This window comes from Bos indicus, chromosome 17, assembly GCF_029378745.1.
Source record: "Bos indicus isolate NIAB-ARS_2022 breed Sahiwal x Tharparkar chromosome 17, NIAB-ARS_B.indTharparkar_mat_pri_1.0, whole genome shotgun sequence".
NCBI lineage: Eukaryota > Metazoa > Chordata > Mammalia > Artiodactyla > Bovidae > Bos > Bos indicus.
In genome coordinates, this window is record NC_091776.1 from 68,451,478 (window position 1) to 68,465,416 (window position 13,939).

A 13,939-nucleotide genomic window follows, 5' to 3' on the forward strand; every position below is an offset into this window, starting at 1 on the left:
CAGGGCTTGGGGAACCAGCTAACTTTCCCCAAGCACCTCCTTGGTGGTGCCAGGCTCCAGACTGGGCACCGTGGACACAGATGTGATTTGGACACAGTGCCCACCCTCAGAGTGGTCACAGCAGGAGTAGGGGGGAACAGACCAGTAACCAGCAGTGACAGGACAGGGGGAGCTCAGCTGTGATGGCAGGGGGCAACTCAGCATCTTCTTGGATGAGGAGACTCAGGCTGAGGCCTGGCAAAGGGTGTTCTGGCAGAGGAGAGGAGACATCGTGTGCAAAGGCCCTGGGGCGAGGGCAAGCCTGGGGTGTCTGAGGAGCTGCAAATACTTGGAGCGACAGAGGGTGACAGGCAAGGAGTGAGACACGAGTCAGAGGCTTTGGGGACTTAAGAGGCCATATTGAGAAGTGTAAAGTTTGTGCTGTAGGCAGTGGGGAGCAACGCGTTGAAATGTTAAGTAGGGGAGTGATGTGGTCAGATTTTTGTTAGCCAAAGATCCCTCTGATTGCCACATGGAGAATGGATGGGAAAAGGGAGCAACGTGGGAGCAGAAAGAGAGACTAGACAGGAGGCTGTCCTCGTCATCCTGGCAAGAGGCTGTGGGGGCCAGAACTGGGAGGGGGCGGAAGATGGACAGATGTCAGTGGAGCTGAGAGACACGTGGGTGCTAGTCTGGCTGTGGAATGAGGGGGCGAGAAGTTAAGGGAGATGTTTACAATAGAGAAAGACAGAAGACAGCCAGGGGAAGCTGGCCCTCTGAGCTTTCTCCGTGGAAAATGGGGAATGTCTGTGTGACAGCTAAGGGGCTGTCCAGCAGGCCCTGGACACTCAGGCCAGGCTTGGGGGCACTGGGACATCATTGGTGCAAATAGCAGGCCACTTACCCAGAATATTTTTTTTTTGCATTTTTCCCCCAGGTTTTTACTTGGAAAATTTTCAAATATAGAGAAAAGTTGGTTCAGTGACTATCCTTATGCCCTTCTTCTGGACTGACCAGTTATTACTGTTTTGCCATGTTTGTTCTTTCAATCTTTATATACTTACAGACTTTTTTTTCCTAATCCATTGGAAAGTAAGTTGCAGACCTCATCTGCATCTCCCCCAACACATCAGTGTGTGTCTTGAAAGAGCATGGATGTTCTCCCAAAGAGCCACAGTACCACAGTCACCTATAAAGCAAATGGCAACCCACTCCAGTACCCTTGCCTTGGAGAATCCCATCGACAGAGGAGCCTGGTAGGCTACGGTCCATGGGGTCGCGAAGAGTCGGACACACAGAGTGAATTCACTTCACTACCTATAAATTTTACCAGTCATCTCCAAAATGCATTTTGTAGCTGGTTTAAAAAAAAATCCAAGATCAAATCAAGATTCGTGTATTGCATTTGGTTATCATGTCGCTGCTGCTGCTGCTAAGTCACTTCAGTCGTGTCCGACTCTGTGCGACCCCATAGACGGCAGCCCACCAGGCTCCCCCGTCCCTGGGATTCTCCAGGCAAGAACACTGGAGTGGGTTGCCATTTCCTCCTCCAATGCATGAAAGTGAAAAGTGAAAGTGAAGTCGCTCAGTTGTGTCTGACTCTGCGGCCCCATGGACTGCAGCCTACCAGGCTCCTCCGCCCATGGGATTTTCCAGGCAAGAGTACTGGAGTGGGGTGCCATCGCCTTCTCCTGTCACGTCGCTAGGTTCTTCTAATCCAGAACAGGCCCCCTGCCCTTCTCTTCCTTCTCTCGAGTTTGTCTTTTTGAGACTGTCCCTCCATCTAGATTTGCCTGACAGTTCCCTCAGGAGGAGATGCAGGTGAACTGCCCTCCGCCAGCTGGGGAGGCGCTGCCCTCTTACTGCATCTCACCAGGAGACGTGTGATGTCAGCTTGTCCCACTGTCCATGCTCCAGCGGCTCAATGTGGTTCTTGAAGGTCATCCACTTTTAGATGCATGTAATACTTGAAGAGGGCTCACTTCAGGGCGACCCCCCAGGCTCCATGGCCAGGCAGTGGCCTGAGAGTAGTCCCATCCATGTGATACGGACAGGACAGCCAGATCACAAGGGTCAGTCCTAGCATGGCCATGGACTCGTTCAGAACAGCCACGTTGCGAGGACTCTTGTTAGATGTTTTGTGTGGGAAGAGCTACCTCGAAGGTAGCAATTGTACCAAGATGCGTATTATACCTCATCCCTTCATTTAATCTGCACTGAGGAAAAGGACTTGAGAGAGACTCCCAGATGTGTCAGGGCTGGAGGAGTTCTTGCCGTCCTGTTGCTTGGTCAGAATTAACATCTCTACATCCCGGAAGTACCTTTAGTCTGGACTAGGAAAGAGGAAGGAAGGAGTGAGGGAGTGTGGGGTTCTGACAAGACCATGGGCCTTATGCTAGGGGGAGGAAAGGACAGACAGACAGACACTGGGAAGAAGTGAAGGTGAGGGCCAGCTGGTGGTCCCTGACCAGAGCCCTGGGCAGCGTCAGCGCTACTTGAGACAGGAGACCCTGGAGCAGGGAGGTCCAGGGGAGGGGTTTGAGGGGTGCTGGAGACTCAGCTGAGACAAAAGGGCGGGGCTGAGGGCTGGGCTCCCAGCCACATGTGCAGCATATGGACCTGGAGCCGTCAGAGCCCTTGGGAGGAAGGGGCCCAACAGGACTAGGGAAGGGCGCGCCTGGGCCTGGACTTCAGCCTTCCCAGCATTTTAAGCCTAGCTTCCCAACAGTGATGCCACTCAGACGTCTTCTGATTTTACTCTGATATATTCATTTGGACTTGAGTGGGAAGACGATTGGAAAGTAGCCTGATCCCACTGGTGGAGTTAATTAGCTGAGACAAACACAGTCTTGAAGGCAAAACTGAGTCAGTTCAAAGACTGCTAAGTAAACAAGAGTGCAAGTGGCCCAGGGATGTGGCAGGAATCCTGCGGATGTTGTGAGAGCAGCTGGTTTCAGGCAGCGGAGACGGAAGAGCGGCTGGGGCTCTGGGGCAGCCTCCGGGCAGGCCCCGGGACAGCAGGAGTGCCCCTGCAGACTGGCCTCCCCCTGCCTCCAGTGCAGCGAAGATATGCAGGGCTGTGGGCAGAGAGCAGACAGCTGGGTGGGATCCTACCAAGGGGGTTGCTTCTGCCTGCCTTGTCCCCCTCCTGTCTTCTCCGAGTCTTGTTCCAGCTGTCCGTGGGCCCTGGGCTGTGGCAGGTGGTGAGGGGCTGCGGGTGCATGTCCAGGGTGGGGCATGGGCCTCCAACAAGCTTTGCAGGGCCCCCCTCCCCTGCCCTCTTCACGGCTGCATCTGTCTCTTTCCTCCACAGGGGGAGGGGTTGCACCAACTACGCGAGGCTTTGAAGATTTTAGCTGAGAGGGTTTTAATCTTGGAAACAATGATTGGGCTCTATGGTGAGTAGAGACAGACGGACAGACAGCCCAGCCCCCACCCGCCAGCCTTCCCCAGGCCCTCCAGGGTGGAGCTGCTTGGGCCCAGTCAAGAGGCCGGAGAAGGTACCTGACCTTCTCCAGGTGGGGACGTGAAAGGTCAAGACCACCCATCCCTCGATGACTGGTCCCACGAGTCCACAGGGGAAGAGGGGAGCCCCAGAAACCCGGGCCCCCACCCCTGTGGTCAGACCTGGGGCTCCGGAAACTGTGGGTAATGTGGTTTCCAGGCCTGCAGGGGTGCCAGGGCGGACAGATTTTGAGTCTGAAGGGAATGATGGGCAACAGAGCCAAGCTCCAGGGTAGCAGAGGATTGTGGGTAAAGAACCAGACTGCAACAGTACAGGGGATTGTGGGTAATAACGTCAGAACCCAGGCCACCAGGAGGACTATGGGCGATGGATCCAGACTCCAGACAGAGCCAGTGTGCAAGTCCATGGGCCAGCAGGTCACAGGGCTAGACTCCAGCAGGGCAGGGGACTGTGGGTGACATAGGCAGGCTCGAGTCCCAGGGGATTCTGGGTTATGTACCACCCTCCAGCTCTGACCCAAGAGGCACTCACTAAGCAGGCCGTCCTGGTCCCAAAGTGCCCCATGAGTGGGCTGAGAGACCCTCCCCCAGGCAGTCATCCACCAGTTCTCCACCCATCTGGTCACTTGAGGAGCCAAGTGAGCCCCGTCCCCACTTAGAAGGAGAGAACAAGATCCTGACAGAGGCTCCTGCCCCTCCCCTCAACTCCCTGGCCCAGCCTGCCCCCGGAGGCCAGACTCGCACCGTCTGCTCTTCTCGATCTCCCATCAGGCTCCTAGCTTACAGAGCTTCCTGCAGCAGCAGGCTCAGCTGGAGCTCCTGGCCAGACGGGTCACCCTGCTGGAAGCCATCATCTGGCCAGGTAATGGCAGGGCGGGCAGGCAGGGGCAGCCCCTGCCAGGAAGGGCCTGGGAAGGGCCTGGGGACACAGACGGCACCTCCCAACACTGGATCCAGACTAGCAGCCCCCACCCCCTCTTCAGCCCTTCCATCCGGCCAGCAGACGGTGTCTGGCACAGAGAAGGTTCTGGTAACTAGTTCCTGAGTGATTGAGCACCTGCTCTGTGCCAGGTACCTCGCTGGACAGGTTCCAACAGATAAGAGAGACACAATCCTGCTCTCGTGGAACTTAGGGAGCTGCTGCGGGCAGGTGGGGAGGGGAGCCCTGGAGCTGGGTGTTAAACCCAGGGTGAGGAATACCCCAGTGGAGTGAGTACTGGCAACCAGGAAAGCACGGAAGTGCTCCTGAAGCAGGCTGGGGCATGGCAGAGGGCATCTTGGGAGAGCTTCCGGAAGGAGGCATCTAAGTGGAGACTTGAAAGGCCAGGATCGGGGGCAAGTGAACAGGCAAAAGGAATAGCATGGCCAAAAGCCAAGAGACCAGAGAGAACCCAGAGGGATTGTTCTGAGTTTGCTGAGGGGTGAGAGCTGAGGCTAGATGATCTGGCAGGGCCCCGTTGGAGAAGGTCCTTGAATGTAGACATGAAAAGAGGTTAGCCCCACCTGGCTGACACAATGGGGCTGAGGAGGCCTACCAGAGTTAAACTGGAGTCTGTGGCGGCCCTGGAGAGAGGCAGGGATTGACTGCCCTTGGGGCTAACCCTCTTCTACCTGCAAAGAGGCCCCAACGGCCACTCTCCTCCCAGATGTCCCATCTCTCAACGCTTCAGTGCACACGGCCTCAGACATCACACGTAACCTCATGTCTGTCCTACAGATGGGGAAACTGAGGCCCCCAGCAGGAAGGAGAGTTAAGGTCAGAGCTATCTCCTTCATTTGGCAAAAGTGTAGGGCACACCAGCTGCGTTCTGGGTCTGGGCAGGTGCAGAGGCCGGTCTCAGGGTACCTGCCTTGGTGGCGGAGGGTCTTCAGCATCTGCAGAGGTGAGGGGCGTGGGGAACAGGTACGCCAAAGGATGTGTGTGAGGGGAAGCCTTCCTGCGAGATGGGACCCTCGCATTAGTCATGGAAGGCTCCGAGTGCCAGGAGGAGGGGAGAGGACAGCCCCCACAGAGCCCCACTCTCCAGGGGTGGGCAGGTGTGCGGGGTCTGCTTCCAGAGCTGCTCCTGCTGAGCCACATGGCTTCCCCAACTTCTAGAAACTTCTCCAACCATCTCCCAGACCTTCTCTTCTCCCAGAGGAAGGACCAAGGACCAAATCCCAGGCTCTCAGCTCTTTGTCAGGTGCCCCCCCACCCCCCTCAGGAGGACTGGGACAGGAGCCAGAAGGGACACACTGTGGCCTTGACTCTGTGCCCTGCCCCTCCTTCAGCAGCCCAGGGAGGAAGTGCCAGGCACCTGGCAGGGCCCATGTCCACTCAGTGTGGCCTGGAAGGGGGTTGCGGGAGGAGGGGAGCAGAGGAGATGGAACCGTCCCCACTGCTCCATCACATACACCATGGCTACAGAAGACCCAGATGGGCTCGTGTTTAGACTGTGATCAACACCAGTAATAGTAACAGCTGTCACACAGCTGGGCCACCCGGGCCGGGGAACTTATATTCAGCATCCCCAGTCCTTGTAACATGCGTTCTAGGTGGGCAGTACCATGCCCACCTCACAGAGGAAGAAGCACAGGTTCAGAGGGCTCGTGACTCCCGCAATGACAATGGGAGAGTTGTGAGCCCCTGGGGTCCCCTAGGTCTGGCCTAAAGCTCCAGCTCTTCGGGCTCCATCAGCAGAGGTTCCCCGACCTCTCTGCTCTGCTAGGCACTGAGGGGGGCCCAGGGAAAACCTGAATTTGGTCATGTCAGAACAGCATTGGCCATGACAGAACAGCATCTCATGACCGACTCACAGCGACCAGACCTGCAAGAGTTGAAAACACACCAGCCTTGTGACTATCAAGACCCAGTATTTACTGTGAAAACCACTTTCCACTCCTGGTCACCTTACACACTTCACAGGAGTGTGACTCCAGCAGTGTCACCCCACATTCCCCTGGGACTTGCTCAAGGCCGCACGACTGGAATACGGTGGGGCCAGGACTTGGCCTGAGCTGATGCTGGAACCTGAGCTCTGGGCTTCCCTCTCCCCGTGCTCCCTGGTTTGGGGCACAAACTCCTTTGACTGTGACTGCAGATACCTGTCTGCCCCGAATCTCAGCCCAGAGGTTCATGGGGCACGGGGCCAGGATACTAGACAGTTATGACTATGAGGGTGCAGCCGCTTGGCCTTCAGTGTGAAGCTGATGCGCAACCAGAGTCCAAGTGTTGGTCCTGTGAACAGGGTTTTGGAGGCTCAGCCAAGTCCTCCATCCTGGGGCTCTCCCTCTGGAAAAACAGCCCATCCTTCCAACTTGCCTATCCCCTCATTTGAGAAGGACTGAGGTGATAGTGACAGAAGGCTTCCTGGAGGAGGTAGGTCCTGATCTGGGTTCTGAAGGATGAGTAGGAGTTTGCCAGGTGGGAAGAACGCCAATTATTCAGTTTTACTTTTGGAGGTCAGCTAATTTGCAGGTTGGGGCATATGTCACCATAGCCAAATCAGAACTGACTCCAATAATTACTGGAGTTGCCCAAGGCCTCTGTATCTGGACCATCCCCCAGGTTTTAGAGATCAGACAACTGAGACCCTGACAGAGGTCCAAAGCTACACAGTAGGTCAGCGGCAGAGCCTGGCCTTCTAAACCCTTCTCCACTTGGGTCGTATAACTCAAGGAGAGAGAAAGAGTGATGCCTGGCCTTAGTCTACCCAGCTATGAAATGGGAATGACTCAGGGCACACCTCCACATCCAAAATACGTTAATGAAAAAGCACTTTTTCATGGCGCATCCATTACGTACGAAGCATTTCAGAAACGTGGTGGGTTCATCCCCACCTGTCACAGAAAATCATGTAGAGGCCCTGAGCGCTGTAGTTGGGTTAGGGGATAGTAACTCCCAGGGGGACGGGCACTAACCAGCTTCCCAGACCCCCTTCTTTCCCACAGCTCTGCTTCCAGATGACAGAGCCCCACCCCCAGAAGGCCAAGGGTAGGTGGGTGCCTCACACAGACCTCACTAACCTGGCCTCTCTCCATCCCTCCCTCTCTTCTTCCCTCCGGCAGAACCAGAGGGGTCGGGGGCAAGCCTCGCCAGCACAGGCACCCCCAGCCTCCTGCGGGGCAAGAGGGGAGGACACGCGGCCAGCTACCGGATCGTGGCCCCCAGGAGCCAAGACGAGAGAGACTGAGGGTGGTGGTGGCCCCTTGGGGAGGGCCAGCCAGGCTTCCCTTCCCAGCCTGGCCTGGGCCAGCTGCCTCTGGGGTCTGCCCGCCCATATTTATTAATATCCTCAGGGTCCCTTCCACCACCTAGGCCTTTGGGTGGGGGTCTTGGTCCTGGCACCCCATGCACGTCTGCTTCCTATGAGGCTGAGCAGGGACCAGGGCCTGAGAGGGAGGCGTGGCCCAGGTGAGAGGTGAGGCCTTGCTCAGGGCCCTGGGCCTCAGTTTCCCTCTGTGAAATGGGGTGATGCAGGTCTGCGGGGGCCGGCAGGGTTGGAGCTTCTGTTGTTTGGAGCTGCCCACCCCTCCACACGCCCAGGGATGACGAGGGTGGGCAGTCTCACCTCCCGGCTCCCCAGCCAAACCTGGGGGGCCCATCTGTACCCCTCCTCGTTTTCTGGTGCTGGTTTCCTGACCCTGAGGTCAAGCTACCTGATCTGACTGGATGTTCAGGGCCCTTTATGTCACTTCTGACCCCTGAACCCTCAGTCCCTTCCATGGTCTGGGGGAGGGGGCCACCTGCTTCCACACCCGCTTGTGACAGCCCCAGCAGGTAGATGCGTATCAGCCAATAAAGGCCCCCGCCTGACTGCCCACCGGCCTGGTCTGTGTGCGCTCAGACGGTGCGGCCAGGCAGGCCAGCAGCTCTCCTCAGTGGCCTTCACTGTCCCCGAGGGCTATGGAGCCAGGGTTCCCTGTCCATCACCTGGGTAGCCGGAGGACAGGGTAGGGGAGCAGAGCCAGGCGTCCAGGAAGAGCACTGCCCTCCTGCAGTCGGCCGTTTGTTCACTGCTCGTTCACTCATTCTACCCCGATGCCAAACTAAGAGTCAGACAAGCACTGCCCCACGAGATCCAGGCTGAAAAGTGAACTGTGTTTTATTCTGAACAGTACTGGGGCAGGGTGCTGGGGGGCCACCCTGGACCCCCTCCTGACTCTCAGCAGACAGGGCTGGGGCTTCAGCGTCCCCCTCACAGGCTGGGCTTCTTCTCACCTGAGGGCCTGTCTGTGCTATGGGGGCCCAGGACCCTCAGGGTGGGTGGGCCCTTCCCTCCCCTGAGTCACCAGCGCCTCAGTGCCCACCTCCCCGCCGACCAGCAATGCAACGGCCCCCTCCACTCGGCCAGTGGCTGCCAGAGCCACCACCGCCTGCTCCGTGGGGAAGCCCATGCGCTCCAGCTGCTGCAGCCTGTGGCAGGGGAGGGGATGGGAAGGGAGGGTCAGGGCCACCTCCAGCCCCCACAACAAGGCACCCCCCCCACCCACCCCACCTTACCGCAGAGAGGAGACGGAGGACTTAGGCAGCCAGAGTGGGCTCTCAGGGCCCTGGGCTGGGCCTTCAAGCAGCGAGGCCTCGATCCCCTCCTGCAGCATTTGCTGGTCCAGGGCTGCCCACAGCGGGGTCCCCGGGGGGAAGCCGGGCCCAGACCAGGCCAGTCCGGCCTCTGAGGAGCCCTCCCAGAGCGGCTGCACAGGCCTCAGGCCTGGCAGGATCGGGGCTGAGCCTTCACTGAGGGGCCAGAGGCTAGGGGAGGCCATGCGGGGAGGTCCAGGGGTGGGGGGCCTGGAGGGGCAGAAGCAGAAGAAGGCTGACTGCCAGCCACCGGCACGGCTGCCACCACCAGGGCCAGTGTCCTCGGCATCACCCTCACCTCACTCCGGCAGGATGGGCAACGGGCAGCTCAGCTGGGCCGCCTGGGGCGGGAAGGAGCTGGAGCGGCCAGCATCCAGCCAGGGCTTTGCACAGGACACCCTCCTGCAGCGCCTGCAGCCGCTGCTCCGAGAGCTCCAGCCACCGGAAGGCCCCGGCAGCGTCTGTCTGCCCGGGGCAGGGCGGCTGGTCAAGGAAAACCACATGCATCCGGGGGAAGCCCACGCCACATGCCGGGCCCCGTGCCAGGTGTGTGACGGGCATTCCCTCCTGTCTCCTCACCATGGCCCTGCCAGAGCGGTGTCATCACCCTTATCAGCATGGAGGCTCAGAGAGGAAAAGGGACCCGCCTGCAGCTACCCAGCCAGCAAGAGGTAGCGGCGTGCCTCATCCCTAAACCCATCTCACCCCGATTTGGCAGCCCCCCATCTGCAATCTCCTGAGCCCTGTGGGCCCGCTCAGGTCTGTGACACTGGGCATTGTCACAGCGAGGGCAACACGCTCCCCTCTCCAGGATCCGGCCGGGCATCCCCAGTCCTAAGCAACCCCCAGGGCCAGCCTGCGCCCACTGTTCCCTCTGACTGCAGTGTCGCCCCGAAAGGCATTAAACCTGTGTTTAACACACCCGCACCACACCCCCTTCTGGGGCCAGGAGAGCCCCAGGCTCACTTTCACCCTGGCCCTTCACCCTCCGCGCTGACTGCGGGCCTGTGCTCTCCTCGTCTACCATCGCCTCATCTTGCACAGCCTCAGGGTAACTGCCATCTCCACTGGGACGTCCAGGCTAGGCGCCTCCTAAGGCCCCTCAGCTCCCAGGCTCTCCTTTAAACTGTTAAATGGCACCTCTACGTGGCCACGAGCCCCCAGTCACCAGCCCAGAGCCAGAGAGAGGACACTCAGAGATGCCCCTGGGATGCGTGTGAATGAGGGGGCCTGACTCTCATGCCAGTTCCTTCCCTGGCACCCTGGGGTCCCAGCCACGGAACCCGCACGTCCACAGCAGCCCTGGGCCCCAGCAAAGGATACAGGCCAGGCCAGCGAGGAGGCCGCAGAAGAGCTGCAGGAAGGGTGGCTCGGAGCTGAGCAGTGGTGTCAGGGCGAGCAGCAGCCACGGCAGGAGCCATGGTGGCAGGGCCCCCCGGGGCCGTCGAGGGCGAGAACCCTGCCCCGCCAGCATGGCCAGGTGGACGGGCATGTACCCGCAGCCCCCGGCTGCACCGGACACCCCGAGGCCTGCCAGCAGCACGGCCAGCAGCCCGGAGGCCAGCGCGAGCAGGCTGGAGGCGTGTAGGAACCGCAGCGTGCCCAGGTGGCGCTCCTGCTGCCAGCCCAGTGTGGGCAGGAGCAGCAGGCTGAGCAGCAGGCCGGGAAGGGCCGTGTGGCCCAGAGCATGTGTGAGCAGCCGGTGTGCTGGGGGAGAGAAGGGGCTTATGTGCCAGGTTAGGGGCTGTGGCCCCTGAGTCTGGCCCAGGTGTGCCAGAGCCATCCACCAAGCCAGTCTCCCCTCCCGGGGAGCCAGAGCCTGCCCACAGCCAGCACTTTCAGCCCTGGTCGAAGGGACCAAGGGCTTCCAAACACTATGGCTACCCTCCCCACTGCTGCTTTAAGCAGAACAAGCCAGACCCAACAATCAGTCTTCTTAAGAGCAACCAACCATAGGTAAGTCACTTCATTTCTGTGAACATCATTTGAGTTCCTCAAATTCTTGGGAAACAGGTGCTCAGCTCCCGCCAGTCCTCAAACCCCTAGCTCCTCCTCCCCATTTTCGGGCTTAGCTAAAAGCCTTAGTTTAAGGGAAAGCCACCAGACAGGGGAGCCATCTGAAAAGAATTCCTACTCACAGGCTCCCACCCCTGTGCTGGCCCCTCTGCCCTCCCTCCTCGGCTGTGGTTGAGCTGGGCATGCTCCCTGTCAAGGCGGACCTTCCCCGGGGTGCTGGGTCCGACCCCTGCCTGACCGCTGCAGGACGCACGTGCTCCTGCCAACTGGTCTCAGGCCCTACAGCAAATCTCCTGCCTCCAAGCCCCATGTGGCCGGCCCTCACCCTGCCTAGGGTCCAGCAGCAGCTCTGGGGCCAGGACGAGGCTGGGGCCGGCCCCCAGCAGCCACAGGGTGCTCATTAGCAGCATCAGGACAGAGGAAGCGAGAGGCAGTGCCGGAGTCGGTAGGCCAGGGGGGCCTCTGGCATGCATAACTTGGCTGAAGGTGCTCAAAGGTGGCCGTGGGACTGTGTGCTAGGGGTAAAGGAAAACAATAACAACAGTTATTATTGCAGCTTTTATCTGACCTCCTTTCAGCTACCATAGCAATAGCACCGTTTTACAGAAGTAGAAACCGAGGCTGGAGAGGTTGGTGCAGCAACTTGGCCGCATTAGAGCTCAGAGTCTGGCCCTGTGCTTAGCCACTGCTGTCCCCTGTCTATGTGTGACAGCGAAGAGGCCAGGCCCCGATGGGCCCTGAAAAGGCGCCCAGACTGGGGAGCACGGAGAGCAGCAAGTTGAACGGGGACGCCAGGGTCCCCAATTTAGGGGGGTTTTGTGCAGCCCCACCAGGGCAAACTGAATGCCATCTTCTGCCTCCCTATTCCCTCTGGCTACAGACCAGCCACCTTCCTCCCGCTCCGCTCCACTGACTTAAGAGCTACAGGTGGCCTCAGCTGCCCTTGACCGAGGGGGCAAGGCCAGCCAAAGGGCAGGCAGATTAGGGAGCAGGTGGAGCCAGAGGGCTGGAGGAGGGGCAGCCGGAGTCCACACAGTGACACGGGACAGAGACACCCCTCTCCTCTAGCCCTGATCACAGCCCCTCTGGCCCTGCCCTCACTTTCACAGGAAGATTCCAGGATCCACTCCACTTCTTCCTGTTGTCTACTCCTCTCTGAGCAAGTTTAGAGCCTCTCCTTCCTCATCTGTAAATTGGGGATTAAGAAAATTTACTCCTTGTAGGATAAGAAAAAGGAATGGACTAGGCAGGCCCACAACTCCTGCTGGATAAATGGTAGCCACCCTGGTCGTCCCCACCAACGGAGAGGCCTCAACACGGAAGCAGCTGCTCCAGCCCAGCTGCCCTCAGTCGTGCCAATCCCCTGCCCACGAAGCAAGGCTTTCCCTCCCGTGTTCTCCCTCCTCACATCCAGCCTGTCTGATAAGCCTTGCCGGAATCCCCTCACTCTGGTACCCTAGCATGTCTCAGGACTCCAACTGAGCCGATGTCACAGGAGAGGAAGGGAAATCCCAGAGGTAAGAGGGCTGCCTCATCTGCTCCCTTGTCAGGGGCATCCTTGGCATCAAAACCCACCTGCCACTCTCTTGCAGAAAAAATATAAACTCTTCTGCCTGCAATGTCTTTCGCTTCATGTCTCCAACAGCAAACTCCTACTCATCCTTTGAAGCCCAGCTCAAAGCGCCCCTCGCCCCCACTATCATGGAGCCTACCCTATCTAATGAGTACCGCTTGGCCAGTTTTCTAGGCAGGTGGTCTGAACTGGGGGAGGAGGGATGCTCCTCTCACTCACGGCCAAGTTTCCCAGGGTGCTCCTAGCACACAGCTCGTGCTTTGTATGTGATCGTTGAAAAGAAAGACACTAGCTTTGTTCCAGGTCCCGCTCAAGGATTTGAATGAGCCCTGCCCTTTGCTGGACCTGGGCATCCGCCTAGGGAGATCGGGTTGAGTCCAAGAAGTCAGGCTGGTGCACTGCCATCTTCCTGCACCCTCACCATCACCCCCCTCCCCCCGGGCTACTTTAACAAGAGTAACTGAACTAGGATCTGAACGCTGCAGAGCTCAGTCTCTTTATCTATAAAATGGAGCTGTGCACCCTCAGAGCCCGCCTACCTCTCCAGGAAACCGGAAGGACAGAATGGAAAGATAGGGACGGGGATGATTCTTCCGGGTCATGGACAGTTGGGCTGGCGGGGGGCGGGGGGCGGTCCCGGGTGTGGGTGAGACTTTAGGAGATGTACCCAAATTCCTTGGGTCTCAGTTTCCCCTTCTGTAAAAACAAAGTGTTGGATGAGGGGTGATTAAAAGAGTCTTCGCAACCTCGACCGTTACTGGGGGGTGGGGGTGGGGGGCCTCTCGAGCTGGGCGCTACGTTCAGGGCCTCCCATCCAGCCCACCGGTCTCGGCTCCCTCCCCCGCGGCCGGGCCACGTGTCCGGGGTACTCACTGCGGAGCGCGCCCCCCGCCCCCCGAAGGCCGAGTGGGGCCCTCGGCTGGCAGTCGGTACTCTAGCTTCCCGCCGAGGTCCAAGCGCCCCGAGCCCATTCTGCTCGCCCTCCGGCGCGTGACCCCGGCCGACCGGTCGGCACGCCACCCCCTCCTCAGCCGTCCGCCGATTAGTCAGCAGTTGTTTCAGGCCCGGGTCCCTTCCCCCTAGTGTTCCCGCCGGCCTCCGTTTCCCTCCAAGGTAGTCTCTTCAGAGACGGTCCCTAGAACCAGCGGGCGTAACCATTCCCCAAACGACCCGGCGTCGACCAAAGAACCACTCCGCCTCGTTACCGAGATCCGCTCACCCGCCGCGCCCGCCCCTGCGGTGTTATTTTGGTCCGCTCATCACATCCGGGGCTCTTTAGAAAGAATTAAGACTAGAGAGGCGGGCGCGAAGGACGAGAAGTGGCAGGTCATTTCGCCTTCCCCCAC

At 59.1% G+C, this 13,939-nt stretch overlaps 2 protein-coding genes across 12 annotated transcripts in view; one reads left to right on the forward strand and one right to left on the reverse strand.

Moving 5' to 3' along the window:
* EMID1 (EMI domain containing 1) overlaps positions 1–8,244 on the forward strand; it is a 71,016-nt gene extending 62,772 nt beyond the window's left edge. For 3 of the 6 annotated variants that reach the window (XM_070769784.1, XM_019977277.2, XM_019977272.2), the window contains one exon: positions 7,492–8,244. In XM_070769784.1, the coding sequence (XP_070625885.1) occupies positions 7,492–7,713 (222 nt within the window). In that variant the 3' untranslated portion in view covers positions 7,714–8,244. Of the gene's footprint in view, positions 1–3,292; positions 3,378–4,215; positions 4,307–7,491 lie in introns of those variants that run through there. The other 3 variants (XM_019977274.2, XM_070769785.1, XM_019977275.2) reach the window with 3 other exon arrangements.
* Positions 8,245–8,510: 266 nt separating this feature from the next.
* On the reverse strand, positions 8,511–13,935 carry RHBDD3 (rhomboid domain containing 3). Of its 6 annotated transcripts, none has more exons than XM_070769788.1 (7): positions 13,813–13,935; positions 13,133–13,289; positions 11,346–11,535; positions 10,328–10,711; positions 9,303–9,465; positions 8,927–9,214; positions 8,511–8,839 (listed from the first exon to the last, which is right to left on the reverse strand). In XM_070769788.1, exons 2-7 carry the CDS (start codon positions 13,193–13,195, stop codon positions 8,662–8,664), a joined length of 1,266 nt encoding a protein of 421 aa, XP_070625889.1. In that variant the 5' UTR covers positions 13,196–13,289; positions 13,813–13,935; the 3' UTR covers positions 8,511–8,661. The 6 variants fall into 6 exon arrangements, with proteins under 6 accessions (XP_070625889.1, XP_019832837.2, XP_019832838.2 ...); XM_019977278.2 differs by lacking the exon at positions 13,813–13,935 and adding an exon at positions 13,467–13,770; XM_019977279.2 differs by lacking the exon at positions 13,813–13,935 and adding an exon at positions 12,122–12,206 and having other exon boundaries at positions 13,133–13,287.
* Between the last annotated feature and the right edge of the window lie 4 nt (positions 13,936–13,939).